At 44.2% G+C, this 26,605-nt stretch overlaps 1 protein-coding gene across 4 annotated transcripts in view; it reads right to left on the bottom strand.

Moving 5' to 3' along the window:
* The window catches only part of Med13l (mediator complex subunit 13L), a 238,373-nt gene extending 218,950 nt beyond the window's left edge, over positions 1-19,423 (bottom strand). For all 4 annotated transcript variants that reach the window (XM_041645984.1, XM_041645993.1, XM_041645991.1 and 1 more), the window contains exon 1: positions 18,916-19,423. In XM_041645984.1, coding sequence (XP_041501918.1) covers positions 18,916-18,987 — 72 coding nt within the window. In that variant the 5' untranslated portion in view covers positions 18,988-19,423. The remainder of the gene's footprint in view (positions 1-18,915) is intronic.
* Between the last annotated feature and the right edge of the window lie 7,182 nt (positions 19,424-26,605).

Raw genomic sequence — 26,605 nt, 5'->3', positions numbered from 1 at the left:
ACAACACAAGGGCTGGAGAGATGGCCCGGTGGTCAAGAGCACTGGCTGCTCTTGCAGAGGACCCGAGTTCAATTCCCAGCACCCACACAGCAGCTCACAACTGTCTGTAACCCCAGTTTCTGGTGATCTGACACCTTTACACCAATGCTCCTAAAATAAAGTTAAGTAAATTTTAAAAACAACAACAACAACACAAAAAATCTGGACCTCCTCTACTCCCTGTAAAGATCTGAACTTAAACTTCTAAATGGCACAGAACCCTTTGAACTGATGGCTGATTCTAATACATCAAGTGTGTGAGGCAGAATTAGAGTATCCGAAGAGAACCCTAACTGTAACTACCTGCCCTAGAAAGGTACACACAGAATCATGACTCTAAGCTTCTACCACTAGAACTTACAGGGAGACACGTTAAGCAGAGTAAATAGAAGGGAATAACGTCAAAAAGTAAGAAAGATAAAGAGACTAAAAAGAAACTCAGAAAAACAAAAAGCTGGTTCTTTTAAAAGATTCATAAACCAGACTAAGGTTCTCTAGACCAGTGTGGTTCTCATGCTGTGAGTTCTGAGCCCTTGGGAGGAGGGTCAAATGACCCTTTCACAGGGGTCGCCTAGACCACCAGAAAACGCAGATATTTACATTATGATTCATAACAGCAGCAAAATTACAGTGATGAAGTAGCAACAAAAAAATAACTTTATGGTTGGGGGTCACCAACATGAGGAGCTGTATTAAGGTGGCAGCATCAGGACTGCTGAGGGGCCCTGCATTAGATGAAACCCTGGCTATAAAAAGACAAGCTCCTATACAGGAAAAGTGTATCACCACACAACTGACCACTGAGAAGGCAAGCTAGCTACTGACAACCTTAATGTCAATAAAGACAGCAAGTTAAGTGAACAAGAATCTTGAAAAAATTATCACACATACAGGGTGAGCAGCCTACATATACTAATTAATCGGGTTTTCTACATTTTTTATTATTCTGTGATAACAAAGACCTCTTAAATAGAGCAAAATGAGCATAAATTATGAGAGAAAATAATAAATTACATTCAATATTTGAGATTTATTCTTCAAAGAACAGAGCTGAAAAACAAAATGGCAAACAGAGTTGGGAGGAATTATGTGCAATGCTCACAATGGACACAGAACAGGACAGTTCGGGAATCCCTACAATCCAATAAAACAGTTTTGTTTTTAAATTGGGAAAAAAATGCCAATAAGCAAATCAAAAAAATGTATATAAGTGGTATAATATGCAGACAAAAATATATCACTCTTCAATAATCATTAATGAATTACAAATTAAAATCAGTTACTGCTACTGTTCTCTAAAAAGGCTAATTTGTAAATATTGTTATTATTGCTATATTACTATTAGCATATGTATGTGTGGGGTGTGTATGAGAGAGAGAGAGATGTGATGTGACATACATGTGTATGGAGGTCAGAGGGCAAGTCTTTGGAGTAAGTTACAACCTTCCACCTTTATATGGGTTCCGGGGCTTAAACTCAAGTCATCAGGTTTGGCCGTTGCCCTGCCCCAGCCATGTTGCTGGTCCAGAGACTGTCTAGTATTCTTAACAGCTAAGTGGACTACACGATGCCAGCATGCAGACCAACTACAGGACAAGCACAGCTGGGAGGAGGTCAAGTAACATACCATTTTTTAAATTTGACAGTCCTTTACCAAATGAACCTTCTATTTATTTACAAAAATAAAAACACTCAAGTTAGAATGTCAATTTTCATATCCTCAATAAATAAATGCATAATACAAACTGTGGTATATTCATTCCAGCAACTATTCAAAGAGGAAAAAAGACTGGTGTGCTTAAACCATAATATGAAGACAAAGACTATATACTGTTCCAGTTTCAAAAAAAACTCCAGAAAAGGCAAAATTACTCTCCTGTGACAACAGACGTGTGGTTTAAGGGTGGAGAAGCTGGCACTTGGGAGCCCTGGCTGCAAGGGCATGTGGGAGCCTTCTGCAGCACTGAATGTCCTCTGACCTCACACAGAGCACACTCCTCACATGCACAAGAAACCCTGCGTGTATGAAAGTACACTCTTTAAATGGGTGTATTTCCTGTAAAAAAAAAAAATCTATCTCAATAAATACGTCCAAAAGTTTATGTGTGGGTACAATAACAATCCAAGGTGCCTGTGAGTCTTGTAATTTACCCCTAGGTCTAACCACAGATGAGCACTCACTGGCTTCCCCTGTCCACCTCAGCACTTGGGAAGAAGACAGGAGACCCACAAACTTGGGATATACAATAAAGCCATATTTCATTTTTTTTAATTCAGGACTGGGTATTTTCATTTTTTCCTTTGAAACAGGCTCTCCCTATAGTACAGCGGTGTTGAAGGGAGACCACGTCTAGCAACATTTTTTTTTTTATTAAACTTAGCTCAAAGAGAATTATTGTGAAACATGAGGATAAGCTTCCAGTTTGTTTCCACAGTGAGGATTCATTCCCAAGGACAGCAACGTCATGAGTATACACGTTACTTATCCTGAAGAGCAAACATGGTCCACGCATATGAACTGCTCCTTCCTTCACACTGCTCAGGGTAAGAATGCACACTAAAGAATCCGTGTTCAGAAGTTTTCTACAGGGACTATCATGACATAGACCCACCATGAAGAACAGAATCTGAATGGTCATCTTGGACCTTATACAACTGGTGACAGACAATGGAGTGGTAAATAGAAAACAGCTCCAAATGTCTGCCTCCAAGTGTCAAGCTTATAAAAAAGAAATTAGTTCTGCTCATGTCTGGACTATTCATGTATCTTTAAATAGGCACATGAATGTGTTGCTGGAATAAATCATTTCTGACATGAGTACCTGAGTGATGGGATATTTATTGTAAAAGCTAAAAGACTATAAGTAAGATGCTTCCAGATTATAGTTACACGGGTTTTTACCTTTCTCGCCATGAATCAAAACAATTAGCTATCCTAATTTTCCCCTTGCTAGATGATTCCATTCAGAATCAAAGTCTAAGAGGAAAAGACGATTGCTTATCTGTATGAAGCAATCTAAAGCTGCATTATTACTGCATTAATCTCTGATGAAACTTTTTTAAAATGTAAACTATATTATCACTTCATTAATCTCAGGCAAATCTATATGCCCCAGTGACTTCTACCTTCATACTTGTACTGAACGTTGGGGTTTCCATTGTTAATCTTTAAGGGCTCAAAAAAAAAAATAGCCACCAGTAAAGACTGGTGCATCCCAGAAGTCCTGGCAGGACTGGGACATGGAGAGACAGGCTTCAAGAGCTCAGCGCTACCATGTGGCTGACACTTGAGGTTCTTGACTAGACTATGTTTTCTCCTCTGAGCATCGAGTGGGTGAGCGGACTGTGTGCTCTGGCTAGCAGCTGCAGCAGCAAATCATGATGACTTCTGTTCAAAAGAGCTCAAGCTGGGGAAAATGAGCAGCAAGGGAAGGTAGCCTTGGATTACAGATTCATTCCCACCTAGTGTAGGTCAGAGACTCACGGAAGAAAAGGGCCTTCATAGATATTAAACACTTTAAAAAGAAAACTTAAAAAAAAAAAACCTATATTCCCACACAAATATTTACGAGAAATCCATAATCTCACTGGAAATCAAAAACCAAAACTTAAAATGTTTGCTCAAAGAGGAAAAAAACATAAATTGAGCAATTTCCAGGATAGATAAGATAGAAAAATGGGAATTATACACTGTCTACAGAAATGTAAACTGATATATGTTCTTAAAGAGCTCATGGTTGTGTCTATCAAAATCTACTGTTTATTATTAAAGAAAAATGAAAGTGTCTTAAATGTTTCTCATAACTGGTGATTAAGCAAACAGTACATCAACTTAGGAGAAAGGATGTTACTGCTAAACAGAAATAACAGAAAAGGAAAAAGAAACTGTAAACTCCCCCAACACAGAGCAGGAAAGCTCATTACAGGGAAAGACAGTCACCGCCCCCTCTAATCTTATAGCCACAAATCATCCATCGTCAAGAGAGCACACAGGAACTGGCACAGACCGAATTACAACTGCATCTCTATGCAGGAGACTATGAAGCTGGGAGGGCAAGTTGTCAGAGAACACAGCATGACTCTACTTACCAACTTGTAGAACACCCCACAGTATGTGTGCATGGTGACAACAGAAGACTCAAGGTCAGAGCCACCCTGAGGACACAGCTAGGGAGCTCATGCTGAAAATATACAGCTCGCTACATGTTCCAGTTCATGTGTGACTTCCATGCACTGTTTTACAATCTAGTACAACAATCTGACTGCGTGAGCAGGCATACAGAGACATACATAAGAACTGAGGTGGGGGGCCTGGAATAATGCAAAGTAAAACTTCTGGTTGGTGAGGGAAAAGAGGACCTTTATGGTTTATGTTAGCCACTTCCATACTGCTTGAATCTGAGAATAATTAAGTAATATTCTATTTAATTTATAAAAAAATTTACTTTTCCATTAAAATTATAATTATAAAAATTGTAACCACATGGAAAATGTTGGTGGATACAACTGAATAAAGGCTGCTATGTGCGCTGTGGTTACGGTGCAGCAGAGACGCACACCTGCCGAGAAGGCAGTGCTGGAGGAGCCTCAGCTAAGGGAGTGACTCAGCTGCACATCATTTTTATAGTTTCAGTTCCTGGAAGTTTTATTTTGTGAAAATATTTTGTATTTCATTAGTACTACCTCTCCTGGAGAAAAATTAAAGAAACATGACAGCTGCAAGAGAGCCAACCCTTGCTTCCGGGTGGCCAAGGGGGGTCTCTCCCCACCTGGGAAGGCTGAGGGAGTTCACAGCCGGCCGACAAGGGCTGGACAGTACATACCATGCCAGTAAGTGCTCTCGAAACAACTGGAGAGGCCCCACCACACCACGCGCTGCCATGAAAAGCTCCTGCGGTGCCTATGCACATCTCAGGGCTTAACTGAGACAAGGCGCTGCCAAGTCACAGCACAGTGGTAGCAGAGAAGGCTCCAGAGCACAAGGAGGTCAGGTGAGGGCTGGAAAAGGAAGTCAGTAGGGGCCAGCACACAATCAGGGAAGAAAGGGGGGAGTAGAGAAGTAGGAAGAGAAATTTCCAAGTATGTGAGGCAAAACTGACATGGCAAATGTCACTCCAAGTAACTATACAAAACCTGTACAATCAGAAAGCTAAGTGCTAAACCAAGGCAACAAGACTAGGAGGCTAGGAGTGAAGATGGAGGGGATCAGAACAAGGAATAGGTACCCGTACTTTTCAACTGCTTGCATACCTTACCAACATGCACTTCTCCTTCATCTACTGGGGCCCCAAAGCTTAAGCATCTCCTACCAAAACTACCACGGCCTTCAAGTTAATAGGAAGCCAGTATAGACGTCCATAGCAGCTGCACAATGGAAAGATGGACTTGCTTTACCCAGCTTCCCCTGCTCACAGCAGAGGACTGGGTGGCCCAGGCTGAGAGAGGGCCACTGCTGTTAGCATTCTTACCCTCTACTTCCTTTCTTCCTGTCAGGGCTTCTCTGTGCCCACTTCTGACAACTGAATTTTCCTGAGTTCTTCCTCTGCCAAAATAGTCTGACTCACACCTCCACACAACACACTACCACCACCCCTATCCAAGGCCCTACACACCCACCTCCCATCTAGCATCCTCCTTTCCTACCTTCCCTTCCGTCCTTTCTCTTGCCTCATAAATCTTACTGTTTCTGGGGAACAGGCTGCCCATAAGCACTGATGTTACACACACTCTCCTGCATTGAGGGTTGTTCCAATTCTGCGAGGCTTGGGAACGTAGGGTCAGAAAATGCTTCCTGCACCGGTGCTTAAAGCATCAGTCTAAGGAAGCTCCTGACTGCTGCCAACAGCTCCTCCTTGATTTGCATGCACAAGAATGCAAATGGTATAAAACCACAGTTGTTTACCACTTGACCTCTATGAAATTGCTCACCTCACCCTGTCACTTCTACCTCCAAAAATATTACTTAAATCCATTCCCTTTTCTTCATTCCTGCTGGCCCTGCATTTTCTCGTGCCTAGAATCCTCTTAAAAGCCGTCCCTGGGCTGGGGTTATAGTTCAGTAAGAGAGTGCCTACATAGCATGTACGAGGTCCTAGTTTAATGCACACCACCACCAAAAAAAAGTCTTTTCCCTCATCATTTTTTTTCTCCTCTGCCCACCATGGTGCTTCTGTGTCTCTCAACTCTTCTGACTGCCTTCTGAAATAGGGGGCACTTAGCTCCTTCCTGGGATCCAACTCTTATCCCTTAGTCTTGTCTGCTGCCATCAAGTCAAAAGCAGATATTAAATAGTAAACTATTTCCAATGAGGCCTAGAACTGCTGTTTTATAGCCAACTGGGATACTATTTATTATACATGTCTGTAGCTGACAAATCCATTCATCAAAACTATACAATATTATCATCAACCATTACAAACAGCTAAATAAAGCTGCAACACAAAACACGAACACTCAACTGGGCTGTTTAAAATACTCCTATGCTCTGTGCCAATATTAAAATCCAAGGCATTTTTTAAAATAGATGTTAATATTTACCATTCAGTTTCTCACAACTTTCTGGAAATTGTCAAGTCAGCTCCTTTGGTCTTTAACAGTGCAGCATACCTACCTTGTAAGACAGCTGGATAGCATAACTCAGTTACTTTAGCATATAAATGCCTGTCTTAGTGAGCCCCACTCACTGTCATTGTGGACTGTTACACAGAGTTTACCACATAAACTACCAACACAAGCCATTTGTCTTAATTTCATTAGAAAAATTTCCCGAATACAAGCAAGCACTTCTACTTCAAATTAAATGTATAAAATTTACTTTAAAAGTCAATTTATTAGCTTTCACAGTCCAAAGCATGAGTGCTCACAAGTATCTACAATGTAACTCAATGTTAAAGGATTCTACAGACAGACTCAAAACTAGGACCATCTGTCATGACAAAGCCCAGACTCACCATCAGAGCACCAATACCAACAATTTTACTTTGAACATATATCTCAAGTAATTTATACACCATGAATTGAGTCTCTCCCCACCACCACCACCACTCGTGTGTGTGTGTGTGTGTGTGTGTGTGCGCGCGCACGCGCACACACACACACACACACACACACGTACATGAGCCCACATGCACACGTATAAATCAGAGGATAATTTTGGGGTCCAGGAGATGGAACTCAGATCATCAGGTGTGTGCGGCAAGTGTCCTGAGATCTGTGCCATTCCAAAGGCCATGAATTGAGTCCTGGGAACCTGACACCGCTCAATCTGTGTAGATGGGTCTACTCTATAGAAACTAACATACCTTGTTTTGAGTGCCTTAAACATTAGTTAAGAACCTGCAATTTGGAATGGTAGGATAAATACATTGTTTAGCTCTATGCTCTGGCATAAACTCTAAATGATAAACTGCTGAGGTATTACATGAGTTTGTTTGGGTTTTTTGTTTGTTTGTTTTTTGTTTTTGTTTTGTTTTGCTTTAATTACTGCCAAAGGCTAACATGATGGTTCCGTGGGTAAAGTAACTTACTGGCAAGTCTAACAACCTGCATTCAATCCCCAGAAGCGAAGCATGGCCGAATGAAAGGACTGACTCCCAGTTCTGATCTTCACACACTCACACATGCAGGCACACACACAAAATGGATAAATGTGGTTTTTGTATTTTAAAGTCCCCACCCTTGTTTAGAGTAATTATTATATAACTAAATTTCTTTAAGTATCAATTGTTCTAGGATTACATCACATTTTTATAGGACTTCAATTCCATGTTTTAATACAAAAAATACTTTCAAAAGGAAATGTACACACACCTATCTCTATCGCTTAAAACTGAGAAAATGTTCAAATTGGAGGTGAGGGATTTTGTTTTGTTTTAAACAGGATCTCACCATGCCAGTCTGGCTGCCCTGGATCTCACAGAAACCCATTGTGACTCTGCCTCCCAGTGGTAAGATTAAAGCCATGCACCACCATGCACTGCATGCACCACCATGCACTGCACATCCTTTATTTCTGAGAGGAATTTTATTATCCCTGTGAGTCCTCTGCCAAGACGTGACTCAATATCCAGGCCAACCACGGCCCACCTCACTGACAGCAAAGGTCACTGTACCATTACTCAGGGTCTGAGAGGACAAAGAATTCAATGGGCCTGGAATTGTGTGTGCGCACGCACATATGCACGCACGCACACACACATGCACAAGCATGCCCCCACACACACGTGGAAACCTGAGGACACTCCTCAATATATAGGAGTGCATTGTCTCTTTCCATCTCACCCGTCTGGGAAGGGATTCCTCACTACTAACGCCCACAGCTGCATGCCAATGCTAAAGCCAAGCTCCTCCTGGGGGCTGTGCTCAAGCCCAAGTCACTTATTAAAAGATTTTTTTTTTAAAAAAAAGCACTTTGTTAGGATAGCTGTAGTGATGCACACTTTTAATCCCAGCACTTGGAAGACAGAGGCGGGCAAAGCTTTGTCAGTTTGAAGCCAACCTGGTCTATATAATAAGTTCCATGACAGTCACAGATACAGTGAGACCCTGTCTCAAAAACAAACAAATAATAAGAAAAAAATTAAAAGACTGTTGCTATGAATCACTATAACATAGAAGTACAAACGTTTTAGCTACAATTTAATAAATTATTTGGGGGTCAGTGAGAGGGCTCAGTGAGTACAGTGCTTGCTGCCAAGCCTAGGTCCTGAGTTCAGTCTGCAGGACCTGAAAAGTAAGAAAGAACGATGTCACAACTTGTCCTGTATCTCCCACACACCTATAGCCACCCTCCCCACTTCTACACACACACAAATAAATGTGATCTTAAAAGGCAGAATTTTGTTTAAGATTTTGTTTGTTCAAAATAAAACATAGTACTCTAACTCCTTGGGCTCAGGCAAACTCCAGCTGCCGTGAGTCTGCCTTGTCCCCTGCACACTTACTCCTTTCTTATACTCTCATCCTTTATCTCTAAGAGGCCCCTTCCCAGCCACACCAGCAAGAGTACATCTCCACCTTTTCCTGTCTCTGTTGTTCCTAATCTACAACAAAAGCAAATCTGCCATTGGGGAGCTGCTCTTCCTACTCCCTCGTGAGACCCAGGCTGGCTCATGGCCATCCATCCATCCCCTTGGCTCATGGGGGTACAGATTCCACCCTTACTGTCATCAACCACTGAGGAGTCAGACAGCAAGCCTCACCAGCCACTCAAGGTCCATGACTGCCCTTAAAAACTATGATTACCCTCTTTGTTTACTTTCATGTCAGAGAAAACAAATTTCACTGTCTACCTAAAGCACACAAGCACACACACTCAAGACTTAAATCCGCCCACAGCAGTAGGGTCACTCCATGAGAAACAATCATGATCTACAAACCAGCGTGTAACATGTGTGCAATCTGGAGGAGGGTGGCTCAGACGGCTCAAGAGCTCCAATTTGTCTGTGGGTGAGAGCAGTCCTAGAAAGGCTTTTAAACACATATTCAATGTAATACCATTTAACACACTTGCTTTTCCTCAATTCATTTCTCTTAATAGTTTCTATATTGTCTTGGATTATCTCCCATTCTCATTTTGTGTCCCATCTGCTCGCTTAAGACTTCACGTCTGTCCAGTTCTGAAGTATTTGTCATTTTAGTTGTTAGCTCTTTGCACAATGCAGCTCTGTTTCCTTAAAGTTCAGAGCTGAATTATTTCAGGAATCAGAAGATTATTTTAACATCACCGTTTCTTAATCTACACTGGCCTGCCCACACTTCAAATTTTCCACCTAATGAAAATTCCACCTCAGTAAGTTTTGGTGTTTTGTTTTAAAAGGAAGCCAAGAAGCAGGGTCATAAACTAGAGTGTTCTTTCTTACATGCCACCTCAGCAAAGTCTCCCAGCAAACTAAAAGATGTGAACTGTATCCCACAGAAGGTCTTTCTCACTCCCCAGGAGCCCTAGCCTAAGCTCCGCCCCTCCCAAGGCCAGTTTAAAGCTCCCTCTGGGTCTGAGGTACAGCATCTGGGAAATTAAATAGTACACATAGGTCTTCCCCACACATCAGACCCTGAGCCCTTTGGTAAGTGCAAGCTAGATTTTAATCATTTCTGATGTGCATTATTCCTAAATGAATTATACATAACCTAAGTTTCTCAAGCACAGCATACAAAAAAAATAACATTTCTAAATATTAGCTTATTGGCTATTCTGTCCAATCTCACCCCCAAATCTCTTTTATCTCCTTGGGTCTCAGAAGTCCTCATTTACCACATAAAACAGCAAGCGAAAGGCCTCTCAGATGGTCTAAGGACAGAAGAGCTACAAGGTAAAGAAACAAAATCTTCTTTCCTGATAACATCACAGAACCTGCCAATGCTCTCAACATGTTAATGAGGTGCCAGCAGGGAGAGCCGTATGGAGGTGGGGATGCCCGCGCCCTCCCTGTAGAACTGCTGTTCTTTAAGCTGCACACCACGGCCTCTCCATACTTTCAAGCGTCCACCACCAGCAATCCTCCCCTGGGCTGAGAGGAGGGCAGGCCCATTGCCCAAGGCAGAGGAGGCCCAGACAATAAGCTAAGGGAAAGTGCTGCTGGTACTCCCGCTGTGGGACGTCCAGGAGAATGTCAGGAAAAGCAGTGCTCTCTAATGCAAGGCACCAAATGCAGCACAAGGTAGTGGGCACCCAGCATCATCCCTGCAACAGCCCCAGGCAGGGAGGGGTTTTGGTGAAAACAAACCTACAAAGAATCATGCCTAATATCTTAGAATATGGAGCACACAGGCATTTCAAATTCTATAGTAAACTTACGGCACTCTTCACAGGACCCTTCCTTCAGTGACAGCGGGATGCTCTGAGACACATTGTTAAATGAAAATCAGAAACTGGGCAAGCAGCCTTCAACTACTCTTCAGAGCAGCAAAAGGGAGAACTGGCATGTCAGGCTAATGGTGAGTGGTGTTTAGAAGAACAATGTATTTATGTTTCTAACATTCTCTAAGGCCAATCGCAAAACATTAACAGACTTGCTATTAAGGCCAAAGGGCACTCCAGAGCTGCCAAGGGAGTAACCATCAACTACCAAGTAAGAGCCAGGGTCCAAGTTCTAGTCTGGCCAGTTACAGCTCAAAGCGGGTAGGGAATCTAACCGCACTTTAAATTCGCCAGGGGCAAAGCTGGATTCCATGGCTCTCCTCTCAGTCGTGGCTCACTTGTGAGGAAGACCAAGAACAGCATGGGCGAGGGCAGAGAGCAGAAGCTCCCTCACCAACAGCCTCCCGGGTGCCTGCTTAGCAGCTGGGGCCTGTGTGGTCGTGTGCTTAAGACCTCCAGGGCACACCCGAAATCCCAGCACACTGGCAGAAGCTACAGAAACTCTCTGAGTCAGCCAGGGAACTGTTTATTAAAACAAATGAGATGTACTCAGAGGACTTTTTACATCCCCTGCCTTCTATATTTCCATTAGGTTCAGAGGTTGTGCCCAACCTGATTTGCCTAATTACTAGAAAAAAAAAAATTCGGCTCAAATTTCCCTGTTCCAATTCACTGCCTGTTTTACTGGGCTCTTTACTGGGGCTCATGAAAAGTGACCGTGTAACTAAAGGCTGAGCAAAAGCCCCTACACAACCTGTAGAGCAAAAGTAAAGGACTCTTGTTAGGGCCAGATTTAACTTCCAAAGATCACAAAACTGCAGCTCAGCAAGCTCCGATAACTCAGGATCACCAGTCACAGTGCAATCAGCCTCACTAACAGAATTCAGACAACACAACAATCATCTACTAAGTTATCTTACATTTTTTTGGTTTGGGTTTTTTGTTTTTTGGGTTTTTTTTTTTTTTTTTTGGTGTGTGTGTTTGAGACAAAGTCTGTCTATGTAGCCTTGGCTATTCTGGAACTCTATATAGACCAGGCTGAACTCAAGTTCACAGACATTCTCTACCTCTCCCTCCTGAGTGGTAGAGTTAAAGGCATGAGGCTCCAGGCCCAACTCAAAAGTCTTTAATGGCATACTTCCAATCAAAACCCAAACAACCCCGAAGACACCTCTGGAATGAAGGGAACTGTCTGACAGCAAGGAATTAATGCCTAAAGTGCGGTGAGAACAGCAAGATGATTTTGACAGGGTCAGTGACTTGCAAAAACTCATCTGCTTCTCAGAGGTGTATCAAGAATCTGAGCAACTAGTTCTGCCTGTAGAAACCAAGGAAACCTTTAGAGAGGACGCGATACTGAACAGTTTTTACAACTTAACAAGTCTGGTGTGAGGCAACTATAACCCTAGCACTCCTGGGCAGAGGCAGAAGCAGAGGCAGAAAGCCTACCTTGAGTCCCAGGCAAGCGGCAGCCAGAGGATAGCCAGCCCTGTCTCAGAGAATCATCTTCATAAAGTTTCATAAGTATTAGAATCTCAGTTTTAAACATTTCCAATAGTATTATGAAAATCCTGTCCATAATTATCTATTTTATTAGAAATAAATGTTTTCCTCAATTTCAATTTTAAGATCAAATGTCAAATGTCCAATTAATGCAGTGATTTGATACAAATTAAAAATAAATTATAGTCAAAAGATCTAACAGATTTGTATTACATTTACTTGAGTGTGGTGTGTGCGTGTGTGTGTGTGTGTACATGTCTCTGTGTCTGGGTGTCAAGAGTACAATTCATAGGAGTTGGCTTTCTCCTGGCACTGTGTGCTCTCTGGGTGTGGAACTTGACAGGGCCTCTAATGAAGACTCAGTAATCTCAGCACTCAAGGGGCTTGGGTGACCCAATTACCCTGAGGAGTTGGAGGCCAGCTGGGTTCTCTGGTTAGTTCCAGGCTAGCCTGGGCTACAAAATGAAGCCCTATCTCAAAAATAATAAAAAAAGAAGAGTGGGGGGGTGGAGATAAGGAGGACAAGGAGATTGTGAAAGAATGGATGAATGAATGATCTAAAAATTCCTTATCAAGTTAAAGCTACAATTTAAGATATACAAAATAATGCCAAAGTGAAATTTTAATATAATAACCAGGAAGTGCCTTTAACAGTAATGGAATTTCACTACCCTGAAAAGATACAAAATGCAGAAAGCTGTATGCTTTACTGTTAAGTAATATAAATACAGCTTTAAGAATATCCTACCACAATTCCCCGAGAATGAAAAAATAAACATTCAGAGACACCAGTGAAGGAACATTTTCCTTGACAAAACTGATTTCTTCCAATTTTCCCCTGGAAAGAAAGCAGTCATATTATGGTTTTAGACGGGAATCCAAATACAGTCTAAAAGACACTTCACTAGCTTCAAGGAGACTTGTCCAACAAACATCACCAACACATACACGCAGAGAGAAGGGCTCCCTAGTGATAGCCACCACAGCAGCTAGGAAGGGGTGGTCTCCTCTACTGCTGCCTTAAATACAGTGCTGTACAATGGAGCAGAGGAAAACTTCCCCAAAGAAACAGACTACAGCATTTTAAGAAAATTTCACAACTGTTTTCAATCAACTAAGCAAAGCTAGAAAACCACGCTGATAGACATAAGTGCCTATACTAAAATACTGGGCAAGCATGAGTATTTCACTCATGCAAATGAGTCTGAATTTATAATTCCTCACTTGTGTTAATATTTACCAAGATTAACGAAATATCATCTCCCCTATGTAATGAAGTAAATTCTCTCAACAGAACAAAGCTAACGCCTTCAAATCTTTCAAATAAACAATAGAGGAAGATATAGCATAAAAGGGAATTAGATGAACCTGATCAGAAGGATGTGATCCATCAATAGGGCAAAGTCAGACATTCCAAGAACACTTAAAAATATTGAGTCTCTAATTCTAAAACTCTAAGCAAGTCCTAAGAGGCAACTGTGTGTTGACTTGTTTTATATTTTCTTGTTTTGGGGGGAGGGGAAAGCTACTCCCATAGGCTATCTAATTTACACTATCTAATTAACTGTCTTTGCAATGTACTGTTATTTCTTTGCAACAACAGAATTATTTCTAAAATGATCAGAGATTCTGGTAAATGGCATCACACACAGTCTACCAGGCATATTCGCATGCAGTGTGTCTTAAAGGACACTAGCAGCAATGTTGGAGAGTCTGCTCTCTGTGCTTCTAAGAAATGATTATAAAGCATCATTTACCAATCACACCTACTATCCAACCACATTCTAATTTTCATGAGCTTTATCTAATCTCTCTCACTGGCTAACTCCTGTGAAATAAACATATCATCCTCTTTCAAGGGAATGCAAATCAGTACTTGTACTAGCTTAAATAACATTATCTTCTCTTGAAAAATAAGTCAAACGCTTCAAAAATATCTAGTCTACCTCTGAATCAAACTTTGATAGCTGAATGAACTATTCATAAAAACATTCAGATAATCTACAGCATGCCTGTGCACACAGATACAGAGTTCCATCTCAATTCTGTCTTTATTCATCTCGGAGTATAGAACTCTGAAAATGTTTGATGAATACAATTAGCTCACAATTAACTAGGCTAAATTAGCTAGTGAACAAAAAAAGATCAGTTTTTCCATACTAATTAATAAGCCACAACTTTAAGTCAATGATATTTAGAGAAATGCCTTGAGACTTTTTTTCAATATAAATCATCTAACATATTCATGACAAAATGACCAGAGCAGGTCAAAGAAATGGTACAAAAGCGCCTGCATACATTCAACAAACACTTCCTGTCTTGAACACAAACCTGCCTGCTCTCTTCACAAAGAGAGAGGAATGGAACCAGCCTTCTTTCTCAATGAGCATGCCAAAGCCTTTGGCACATACAGATCTTAGGTACATCATTTCTCTTTAAATTATGAACTCATCACACGTACAAATGGCTCTTTAAAACGGTCCAGTAAACTGCTACAGTATGCCTTAAATTGCTGTCTATTATGTACTTAAAAATATTTACTAGCAATTGGAGGTTAATATGGCAACCATTACCGGGCAGCAATTATTGCCATTAAAAAATATATAAATACTATAATGCCATGTGTCACTAACAACAAATGCTAAACAGAAAACACACTGGCATATTATAAATATTTTCAGTAAAGAAAATGAAGCATTATGAAAAAGATGCTCTAAATGTACTTTTATTTTAAATATTAAAACTGCAAATTAGGGTGGAAAAAAAACACAACTGTGTGCAGAATTGGGACACTTTGAAACCTTAGCAAATCTCCTTTTTCCTTATTTCCATTTGACAGTCCCCCTTATTTCTTTTCTAAGTTTGAAACATCTCAAGTTTTCAACATTTCCAAGTACCTTCCTTTTCTGGAGGGGAAAATAATTCTCATAAGACAAAAGGAAATGAGGTCTACAACAATTTCCCCTAAAAGCTTCAAATACATAATGAATGGTCCTCAGTCGGAAGTTAGTACTAATGTGTATACATGTGTTTTAATTCAGTGCGAATCTAACACCATTACCCTATTATCTATAGTCAGGGAGATTTTAAGCAAATCAAACTTGAATGTGGAACAAACATTTAAGAACTAAAATTGGCTCCCTTAAGCCCTAGTACCCAGCATACTTAAGTCTAGCCTAAAGGACACAAAGTTACTTTCTTCACATTATCTCAAAAGAAAAACAAAGAGATACACTGGGTATCTGGAAATTATAATGTGTCTTCCCACAGGGTGAGCTTACAGCCATAGGGTACACTGTTACAGTTTCCAAAAAAGGAAAATTAAGTGCACTTACTGAATTATGAGTGAGTGAATAAACCAGGGGTCACCCAAAAACTTGAAGGGCAGCACCCAAAAACAGTTCGTATTATAAAGATGCAGCAAAGCATGAATTTACTGCCGAGGCTACAAATTTCACAGTTGTCGAATAAGAAACAGCACCGTGGTCTGCATCAGATGCATCGATGCCTTTCACAGGTTAGGAAAACCCAGGTGGCAAAAAAAAAAAAAAAAAAAAAAGTGTAGGAAATAGGACTCCAGGCAATATCAGAAAACAAATGCAGTAAAAGACTAGAAACTAAAATCTTAAGATGCCTGATTGCTCAACCAGCTTTTGCTAAGCCATGCTGATGACCTCAGGATAACAAAGTGGCGGGTCACTGTTTCCACACAGCCCTATCCCAGATTCCATTTCAATCATCTACTATAAGGTGAGCGTGCAGCCACATTTTCTAGAATAACTCTTCTCTGCTCAGAAACAAAACTGCGGCCAAAATGTCAAAAGTACAAAACGCTAAGTACCTAGAACTCTTAGGACACAACACATGATTTTGAAAAGGTGATGACTGCCTCCCTTTTGGAATCAACTATGTTCTTTAGGCAATGTATTCTTAACACAGCAGGTTGCTGTCTGTAAATGGTCTTCAGGAAAAGTTCTCAAATTGAAATAAAAAAAAAAGACGATCTGCAATTTGCTTTTTTTTTCTTTTAAAAATAAATTTTAGGGCTGTAAAGATGGCCCAGGGGTTAACAGCACTGGCTGCTCTTCTGGAGGACCTAGGTTCAATTCCCAGCACCCACATAACAACTTACAATTACAAAGACTCTGACATCCTCTTGTAGACATACATGCAGGTAAAACATCAATCAATGCACATAAAGTAAAAATAAGGCATTTTTTGAAAGTTAAACAGCATTTATCCATCTCCAGATACCAGGAAATATAAGCATTCTACATTTTTAAACCAATCTAAGCATTTCTGCATTTCCAATGGGTTACCCAAAAAGTTCATTGTACTTTAAATTATATTCAAAAGTCAACTCTTTGGTTTAAAGATGTTTAGAGGAGAAATACCCAGAATGCATCCTTAGGCCAGTAAAAATGAAAGCCCAGAATCTTCAGCAAAGAATTTCAAACATCTCATCTCCACACTATCACCCCTTAAAGCTCAGAGATAAGAAAAGACCCCACAGTGCAGCTGTGCTCCAATAGTCCTTCATGTGTCCACCCAATTCATCGTGTATAAATTAGCCACATGCACACAAGCCATCACTAGTCAGCATGATGTATGGTAATTTGGGAGCTCTACCGAACTAATGCGGGTTGACTTGGTTATTTTAATTACCTGTAAATATGTCAATGTGGTCACCCAGCCGCCAAACAAAACCATTTTAAATACCCCCTAATCAATACGTTTGCTGATCTATGAAGGTCCCTGAACCTAATACTAAATGACAGGCAGGGAAGGGGGGCAGGAAGGCAAAAGCAGTTTATCAAAAGATCAAGGATAAATTACCACAGTAGCGAAGGGAAGAACCCCAACTTCTAACTGAATCTTAAGACTCAGCGTCTAGATAAAACTCAGGGTGAGAAGAAATCAGCCCGCTGTTACACGAGTAGAAGTAGAAATACTATGTCACTAGGTCTTTTTAGGCCAAATGCATGCTTTATTTCTTTATCTGCATGAAAATAAAATGACACTTTCAAAGTTGGCAAGAATTCGTATTTCTCCACTAGTCTCCAAGGGGACAAAAAGCATCTATGCCACCCATAATTAAATGTAACTAATTACGATTTCAACACTAAATTATTTATCCAGTGTAAACAAGGACTGAGATGAAATAAAGCTTCTATATACAGCAGGGGTTCCAGAAAATAATTTGCAATAAATGTATGTTCTCCAAAAGGCAGCATCCTCCAACCCCCCCCCAAAAAAATTGGGCACACAACTCTAAATAAGTTCAGTTTTTAAAGCTAAATTAAATAAGCCGTTCAACCAATTTTCCAATTATATTCTACGCTTGAAACATAATTGCCTTACATCTGTTTACAAATCTTTGCTCAATATTTAAACAAATTCCTACTCTCTCGGGCACATAGCTCCACTGCGGTAACTCAGGCACAAAGCGTGTATTTAAGGACCACGCATTCCTATTATCAGTCTTAGCGCCAGGTTTAACAACGCGAATGTTTTCAGAGCTAGGTAATACGACCCAATAAAAAGCAAAGATGGCATTTACTACCAAATGTCACTGCCACCGCCAGGAAAGAGTTGCTGGAGCCCTATACACTTTTAATTTCGATGAACCGAGCCGCCATCGTCGGGTGCCAGGCTTCCAGGAGAACAATTGACACCCTAAATGCTTCGAGATTAAGGCAGGCGATGCACTTCCAAAGCAAAAGTTGTCAATTATCAGAGAGGCGAGAGCGGGAGAGAGGAGAGGCGAAGGCAGATAAAAGCGATGTTATCAAACCGCCCAGCTAGTTGCTTGTGTGTGTGTGTGTGTGTGTGTGTGTGTGTGTGTGTGTGTGTGTGTATGTGTGTTTTCCTTGCTAGGGCAGAGAAAACAGTTTTTAAAGGCAGCGGAGGGGAGTTGAGGAGCAGCAGCTTCCTCCACCTTCCGTGGGTTCCGAGCAATGGCTCTCCCGCTCTCCGGCAGAGTAAGCCCCGAGAGGCGGGCGGCTGTCCGTGTTTACAACCGCGCGAGCTTCCGCTGCCAGAGTCCTTTCCCTGACACAATCGCCTTCCATCAACTGTTTTCGGGCGAAATCGCAGGTGTCATTGTGGAATTTAAAAAAAAAAAAGGAAAGAAAGAAAGAAAGAAAGAAAGAAAAGAAAAGAAAATTCAGAAGGCAGACGCGGGAGAGCGGACGATCCGGTCGGGGGGAAGAGGACGAGCCTGCACATCGCCGGCGCCGGCGGCTGCACAGGCAGAATTCTAAGCCTTTCACATTTCGGGAAGGAGGAGGAAAAAAAAAAAAAAGAAGAACCGAGGGGGAAGGGGAGGGGAAGGGGGGTGTGATTGCCACGGAGGTGGGCGCTCCGAGCGCGCCCCGGCGTCCGCAGCGCCCCGACTTCCACACGCACGTCCACGCCGGGCGCCGCGCTCGCCGACGCCGCCAGGGCTCCGGGAGGAGAAAGTTGCGCGGCGGGGAGGTCGCGCCCCCCACCCGGGCCCCCGCCCCGCCACTCACCAGCGAGAAGAGGTTGGAGTGACAATCCTCCAGGCTCGCCCCGTTCGCCACCCAGTTCGCCGCGGCGGTCATGGTCCTCCGCGAGCCCGGCCGCCAGAGCGGGGCATGTCGGAGCGGGCCGGGCCGGGCGGCGGCTCGCAGGCACCGGGGCGCGAGGCCCGCGCGGGAGGCCCGAGGGCGGCGGCGGCGGCGGCGGGGGGCGCGGCGCGGCAACGCCGCCCGCCTCTGTAGCGCAGGGCCGCCGCCTCCGCCTCCGCCTCGCCGCCTCGTCGGCCGCCTTGTTTATCTCCAGCCGGCGGGCGACTCGCCCTCGGCCGCGCCGGCGCGTGAGGCACGCGAGCCCCGCAGCCGCCCCGAGCCGCCGCCGCCGCCGCCGCGCGAGCCCGCGAAGGGGGGGGTGCGGACGAAGCCAGCGGGCGACCCCGGCAGCCGAGCGCCGTCCCCTCCTTCCTCTTCCTCCCCACCCCCCCCTCCTCCTCCCCAGTCGGCCGCGCTTCTCCTCCCTCCCCGGGCTCGCTCGCTCTGACAGCAATGGCGGCCGCCGACCGCGGCTCGGCCCGCCATTGGCTGCGGCGCGTCACGTGACGGGCGCCGGCCGCGCGGGGGGCGGGGGAGGGGCCGCGGCGGCGGCAGTGGCGGCTCGCGGGAGGCGCTGCTGAGCCGAGCGCGGCCCTCTCGGAGCGGGGACGGAGCGAGCGAGTGAGGGAGAGAGGGAGGGAGAGAGGGAGAGAAAGAGGTGCGGGCGGCCGCGGGACGGCGGGGCTGCGTGGACGCCCCGCCCTGGGCGCGGGCGCGCGACTATCGCGGCCCGAGGAGGCCGCGGCTTCCCGGAGCCGCCTCCGCGCCCTGGTAGCTGCTCGGGCCTGGGCGCGGCGTGGGCCCGGCCGGCCTGTCCGATCGTGCTGAGTAGTGTCCTCGAAACCGCCCGCCCGCCAGCCGCTACGCACCGGGCGGAGGAGTGGCACTCAGAGACACAAAGGCAGCGAGGCGCTTGCCCAAGGTCGGGGATTCGAACCCTTGCATCGCGAAGCCAGGGCTCGGGGTTCGCTGCCTACCGAGCGCTGAGCTCCTAAAGCACACGTGCTTCGGGAACGCTTTGCGCCCACTGTGCATGCAGGCAGGCGTTTCTTGCATAAATGTCCCCTGCGCTCTTGCTGTGTGCCACATTCACACTGTGCTGTGTGGGGAGCAGGCCCTTCCTCTGGCTCCAAGCGTTCAGAAACCAGCATTTCTTCAGAGTTAATGGGAGAAGTGCTGATACTGGAGACTGTCTTCCAACTCTTCAGGTTTCAGCCCCAAAATATAGGAAGGGGGGAAGTTGGCTTGCAAAGAGGTAGAATTAGCAGGGCGTGGTGGGGAATGCCTATAATCCCAGGAGGCAGAGGCAGGCGGATCTCTGGGAGGTCCAGGCCAGCCTGGGCTATACACCGTCTCAAAGAAACAAAGGAAGAGTAAAATGCAGGAGAGACAGGTAGGGGGAAGAGTAATAACCGGGAGAGAAAACTGGTTTAGGAATAGAGCTTTGAGCCGGGCGGTGGTGGTGCACGCCTTTAATCCCAGCACTCGGGAGACAGAGACAGGCGGATCTCTGTGAGTTCAAGGCCAGCCTGGTCTACAAGAGCTAGTTCCAGGACAGGCTCCAAAGCCACAGAGAAACCCTGTCTCGAAAAACCAAAAAAAAAAAAAAAAAAAAAAAAAAAACTATCTTAAACCTTCAACCCTGGAACGGAGGAGGCGGTTCACATGTTACTTCACAGAATCCTCAGCGCCTTAAGTGAGCTAGCTCAGAGGGATGCAGTGACATCCCCAAACTCTGTCACTGAGTGGCTCAAGGCCATGAGTGAATCCAGAAGGCTCTGGAAAAGATGCCAGGAACTGGCTTTGCTATCCCTAGCTGTGACCCTGCCCAGCAAAGTTTAGCTCAGTCCCTCATTTCCTAATCTGTCGAAAGCAAATCCTAATTGCTGACCTGCTGACCTCAAGCCAAAGTCACAAATCTGTCCAGATGCTATTGAGGGAAGCATACAAGGGGGGGAACCAGACACTTCAGCCTCATGCGTGGTGTTACTGAGATCTCAGCAGTACATGTGGGGTCCACACGTGTTCATATATACAGACTGCAGCCTACTAGCTGGTCATAGTCTAAGCAAGTTGAGAGGAAAGGAAAAGAAGGGAGTTGATGGGGTGCTGTCCTGGAGCAAAACAGAATAGAAAAATGAACAAAAAAAGCACGTGAACGCTTTACAGCGTTAAAAAAAAAAAATGCCCAGCGTTGGTGTAACATGCCTTTAATCCCAGCACTCGAGAGGCAGAGTGAGTTCCAGGACAGCCAGGGCTACATAGAGAAACTGTCATAAAAAAAAAAAAAAAACCCACGACTCAACTTAATTTCCTGCTAGGACTGGCTATTTGAGTCGAACTCACAATTCATGTTGAAAGCCTACAAAGGACCTTCTGAGTTTGGACATGGTAATTAGCACGAGGATGGAGTCTTTGTCTTGAGCCCAGAGCGCCCAGACGAGTCACAGGAAATGTGATTCTCCCCTGTGCACGGAAGGGAACCACAACAGGATTGAGATGGAGCAGTACTTTAGTCTTAGGCTTCCAAAACTGTAGAAATAAATTTCTGTTCTTGAAGGCATTCAGTCCACAGAAACCTAGTTCGTGCAAACAGCTCAAACTCAGGTATAGCAGAAGAAAAATTAAAACCACATGTACTGGCAACATGCTCAGGTTTTACACACACAGAGGATGCAGAGCCCGCAAGTACTGAGAGCAGGACTAGAAAGTCGCACAGTCGCTTTGGATGTCCAGGCAAGAATTCTCCACAGGGGCTCAAGAGAGGGCTCGGTGGTTAAGAGCACTTGCTCCTCTCCAAGAGAACCTAGCTTCTGTTCTCAGCACCTACAGTCATTGAAACTCCAGGTCCAGGGGTTCCAACCCCCTCTTCTACCCTCCACAGGCACCAGATACATACATACATACATGTTCATATAAATACATATATATGGAGGCAAAGCACTCACACACATAAAATAAATTTGAAAACATTTTAATAAGAAAAGAATTATGGGTATTTACAATGCATGTGCTCTTTGACCTAGTAGTCCTGCTTTGAGTGGTTCCGACTTGTATACAGGTGTATAAAGGCCTGGAATGTGAGTATTATGAGCTGCTGTATTGTCTGTAGGGCACAAACTAGAAGCCAATCCATGTCCATCCATCAGGGAATAACTAACAAAATAATTTAATTCCATGCAGCCATTAAAAATAATGAGTTGGTGCTATGTGTTCTCAAAGAGAACGACCCAACGTGTGGATTGACCGAGATAGCCCTGGAAGGTTACCATGACACTACCAGTAACATCAGATGCCTCTGGGGAGGGGAGCCAGGGGACTGGGGGATGCGGAAGAGAAATTGCTTTTCACTTCTTTCATTTTTTTCCTTTGTGCTTCTTTTAAAATACAAAATGCATATATCACCTGTCCATTCCATAAGTAACAAACAACATAAGTCAATTTATGAATAAATTTGAAAACAACGCAATCAAAGGCACAATGTAAGTAAATTAAAAAGCAAAACAAAGCTGAGCACAGTGGACCCCCTTTCTGACAGGAGGGAGCTGAAGTGGAAGGTTCCTGAGTTTGGGGCCAGCCTGAACTACACAGTAAGACTTCGGCTCAAAAATATGAGATGGGGACAGAAGGGTAGAGGAGGAGAGAAGAGAAGGTGGGAGAGACACAAATAAAAACAAGGCCAAAACCAAGCAGGTCAGGCACAAAAAGATTTTTTCTGTCAAATCTGAGGCGCCAGAGAGGAAGGGAGAACACTAAGAGTTCTTCTGCCAGTGAGTGTCCCGGTAACAGGTGTTCAAAATGAGAAGAGCCTGGAGGAACCGGGCACTGGTCTCCACCCCACTACAGGGCGGCCTGTTTCCTTGGCCTAGCACTCAACCTCACTGAGCCTCGGTTCCCTCCCACTTCTGCTTAGCCGCCAGAGTAGCCCTCAGGTCGATCCTACCTGGAACACCTTGGCCTCTCCGTTTCAGCTGAGATTAGTGATAATCCTCAGAGTTCTTACTCAACAGGGAAAGCAGCACAGGGAGCTGGTGGCAAAGCTCTGGAGATAAGATAAAAACAACGCAAAACAGAAGTCAGACTCCCAGGAAGTAGCTGGGAGCCAGCCTGGGACTTGGAGTCAGTTCCTTTGGGGCTGGCACCCCACCTGCACCCTGTGACTTAGTTTCCCCATTTACAAGTCGCTGCCAGACAGGAATAAAAGTTCCACTGCATGCAGAGACCTCTAGTTTCATTCTGAGGAGGGCAGATCAGTTCCCTTTCACCATTACCAGATGTAGTGGCAGAAAAACGAAAAGAAAAACAGGACCGGAGGAGGAAGCCTTCGGTTAGAAAGGCAGCAGGGAAGGAAGCTGGGGCAACTGCAGAGGGAGGGGAAGATGCCGCTTCTGCCCTAACTGCGCAGCCCGGTGCAGGTCACATATCCCTGGGACCTGCCTTCCTTTCCAAGCATTCCATATCCCAGAGCAAGAACCCCAGGAAAGCGCTTCAAACAGTGCTGGCCCCAGAGGCAGTAATCAATAAATTACAATCCCTGGTCACTTGTGCAGTCTTGAACAAGGAAAAGTGTCACCTAGTCACATCATATGGGAATTGTTTGTTTGTTTTTCTTCTGTCTTTCTTTACTGTGCCTTTGTTAGATTATTTAGCAAATTATGGGAGCACAGAATGCCAACTGTGGTAAGCCTAGCTGTTTAATGTATACTCCAGGCTGGGGAGGTGACTCAATGGTAAAGTGTCTGCTGTGCAGGCACAGGTACTCAAGTTAGGAGTCACAGCACCCCCAGAAAGGTCAGGTATGGTGGTACCTGTAGCTTATATACTAAGGGGTTCGGGGGACAGGGGTGTCCCCAGAGCATGCTGGCCAATTTAGCCAATTAGGGAGGTTTAGGTTCTATGAGAAACTCTATCTCAAAATAAAAACAATCAAACAACCCCAAAATGTATAGAGACTGTAGAAGAGGACACACAGTGTCTGGCCTCTGCGAGCATATGCATAGGTGTGCATGCATGCCCACAAGCACACATACACAAAAACAAATGCACATACACCATACACACACCGAAAATAAGATCCCGAAAGCATATGCCTAGGCTGGAGAGATGGCTCAGCAGCTAAGAGCACTTGTTACACTGGCAGAGGACTCCAGTCCAGTTCCCAGCACCTACATAGAGGCTCACAACAGTCTGTGACTCAACTCCAGGGGTATCTGACGCCCTCTTCTGGTCTCTATGGGTAACTGCACTGACATGCATATACTCACACACATAACACATAATTTTTAAAAAAAATTAAAAACAACCCTTTTAAAAAGCAAACTCACCACCCCCAGAAAGGGAATGCCAACTTTTGGACCCCAAGGCTCACTCCCTGCTAAGAATCTGGTCTCTCTTCCTTTCATATTTAGACCAACCAACCCAACTTCAAGATACATTTCTTTCTTTTTCTAAGACTTGGGGTTTTGTTTTAGTTTTAGTTTCATTTTTTATTTTTTGTGAAAATGAGATCATGGCACATATACTACGTCACAATCAGTTTTTTCCTCCCCCTTTCACTTATCACAAATACACACCCAGGCCTCCATGTCTGCATCTAACTCATCGAATATCTGGGCTGTAATTTATCTAAGTATTCCCCTACTCCCAAGCATTCAGGGAGGTTTCCAGGTTTTTCCCCCACACTAAAGAAGGGTGCTGTAAATATCCTTTTCTATATATCCTTACGTACTGACACTTTTATTTCTTGGAATCAAGTTCCCCAAATACGATTGCTTTTTTATTGTTAATAAATGTATGTTTTTATTATTCATAAATACAGCTGGGATCCAGGGTGTGGCTCAGAAGCAGACCGCCTGGCTAGAACATGAAAAGTCCTGGGTTCAGTGTCCAACACTGCAAAAAAAAAAGAGCGCTGGCAAAATGGCTCACCTTGTCACACACACACACTGCATAAGCTTGGTGGCCTGAGTTCCATCCTGGAATCCAAGAAAAAGTCGAAGGAGAGAACTGACCTCATGTTCTCTGACAAACAACACGGAATGGCAAGGGAGGACAGGCAGAGGCAGGTGTTTCTTTGTGAGTTCAAGGCCAGCCTGGTCTACAGAGTGAGTTCCAGGACAGCCAGGGCTGTTACACAGAGAAACTCTATCTTGAAAAACAAATAATAATAATAATGACAACAATAATAATATTATTGGTATTAATATTGTTATCATTATTAAAGAAATATAGTGTAAGAATAAATAAATGTATTCAGAAGCTAGGGTCCTGGCTCAGCTGGCAGAGAGCTGGTGGTCTGACTTGCAGGAAGCCTGGGGCTTCAGTTCCCAGCATTAAATAAAAAATCCTGGCAGACACCTAAATCCCAGTACTCCTCAAGGCAGGAAGCTGCAGAGGTTTGCGGACATCCTCAGCTGCATTGTGAGTTTGCGGCCAGCCTAGGCTACACGACACCCTGCCTCAAAAATAAAGAACTATGTATATCAATGGATGGTAAACAAAGCCAGAAGACTTTCCCACAGAGGCCATAGCAGTCTGTGCTACCTGTAGCTGTGGGGGTGGGGAGGTGAACCTTTAGATCCTCCAAGTCCTGCCAGCCTTCGTGTGGTGCCAACCTGGTGAAAAATGGCCTCATTGTTTGAGTGTGCTATCCCAGAACCCAAGCCGCTCGGATCCCTCTCTTGCCTCACTTGGCCATCATGGAGTTGCTCAGGAGTCCCTAGCTGTTGGGGACAGCAACTGGGGGAAGCAGAGGCTCCAAGGAGCCCCATGATGATGGTGGCCATGACTGTTCTTTGGGTTGACATCACTCCATAAAGATACTCTGAACTCCCTTTTCATTCCTTCGCTTCCATAATTCAAATTTTAGGCCTTCCATCAGTCAAGTTAGCTATGCTGCTTTAGGCCGTAGAAGCTTTGCTCACGACCAGGAAAGATTCCTTATTGCAGCCTCTCTCTTATGATAAATGGAGTCAAAACTGTGGGACTGAGGGATGCACCTTGGAGCTGGACAAGCTGCAGCTCTGTCATCTACCCCTGACCATCTTGAACCCTGACCTGACCTCTCTGGGTTTCTGTTCCCTCAGTGCTAAAGCAAGGGCATATGCACCTGTGCTCACCAGAACCACTAAGTGCATTCAGTGAACGCAAGGCATATAGTAGGTGCTCAATAAATGCCAGCTATCAACATGAAATCCCAGTCTCCCTTTAAATTAAATGTAGGTTATAATCGAACTTGGAGAGATTCTGCCGAAGAAATAATTTAGTAATGATCTGAGTTGTTAAAAATTGCAATGAGGGGCTGACGTGATAAAAGGCTAAGAGCACTTGCTACTCTAGCAGAGAAACGGAGTTCAGTTCCCAGCACCCATTTCAGTCAGCTCACAGCAATCTGCAACACTAGTTCCAGGGGCTCTGATGCCCTCTTCTGGCCTCCATGGGCACTGCATGCATGTGGTGCAATACACAAAGTCAGAGGCACATACACATAAAATAAATGTGTGTGTGTGTGTGTGTGTGTGTGTGTGTATACAATCCCTGTAATAGTAACTGAAATTTGTGGTCTGTTACCTATTATCTGAGAGGAGGGAGCCTCAACTGAGAAAAATGTTTC

The sequence above is a fragment of the Microtus oregoni genome, unplaced genomic scaffold (genome assembly GCF_018167655.1).
Source record: "Microtus oregoni isolate MIOR12 unplaced genomic scaffold, Mior012 000003F_ref0000135, whole genome shotgun sequence".
Lineage (NCBI taxonomy): Eukaryota > Metazoa > Chordata > Mammalia > Rodentia > Cricetidae > Microtus > Microtus oregoni.
Note: the sequence above shows the minus strand (reverse complement) of the source record. Positions and strands in the feature narration are given on the sequence as shown.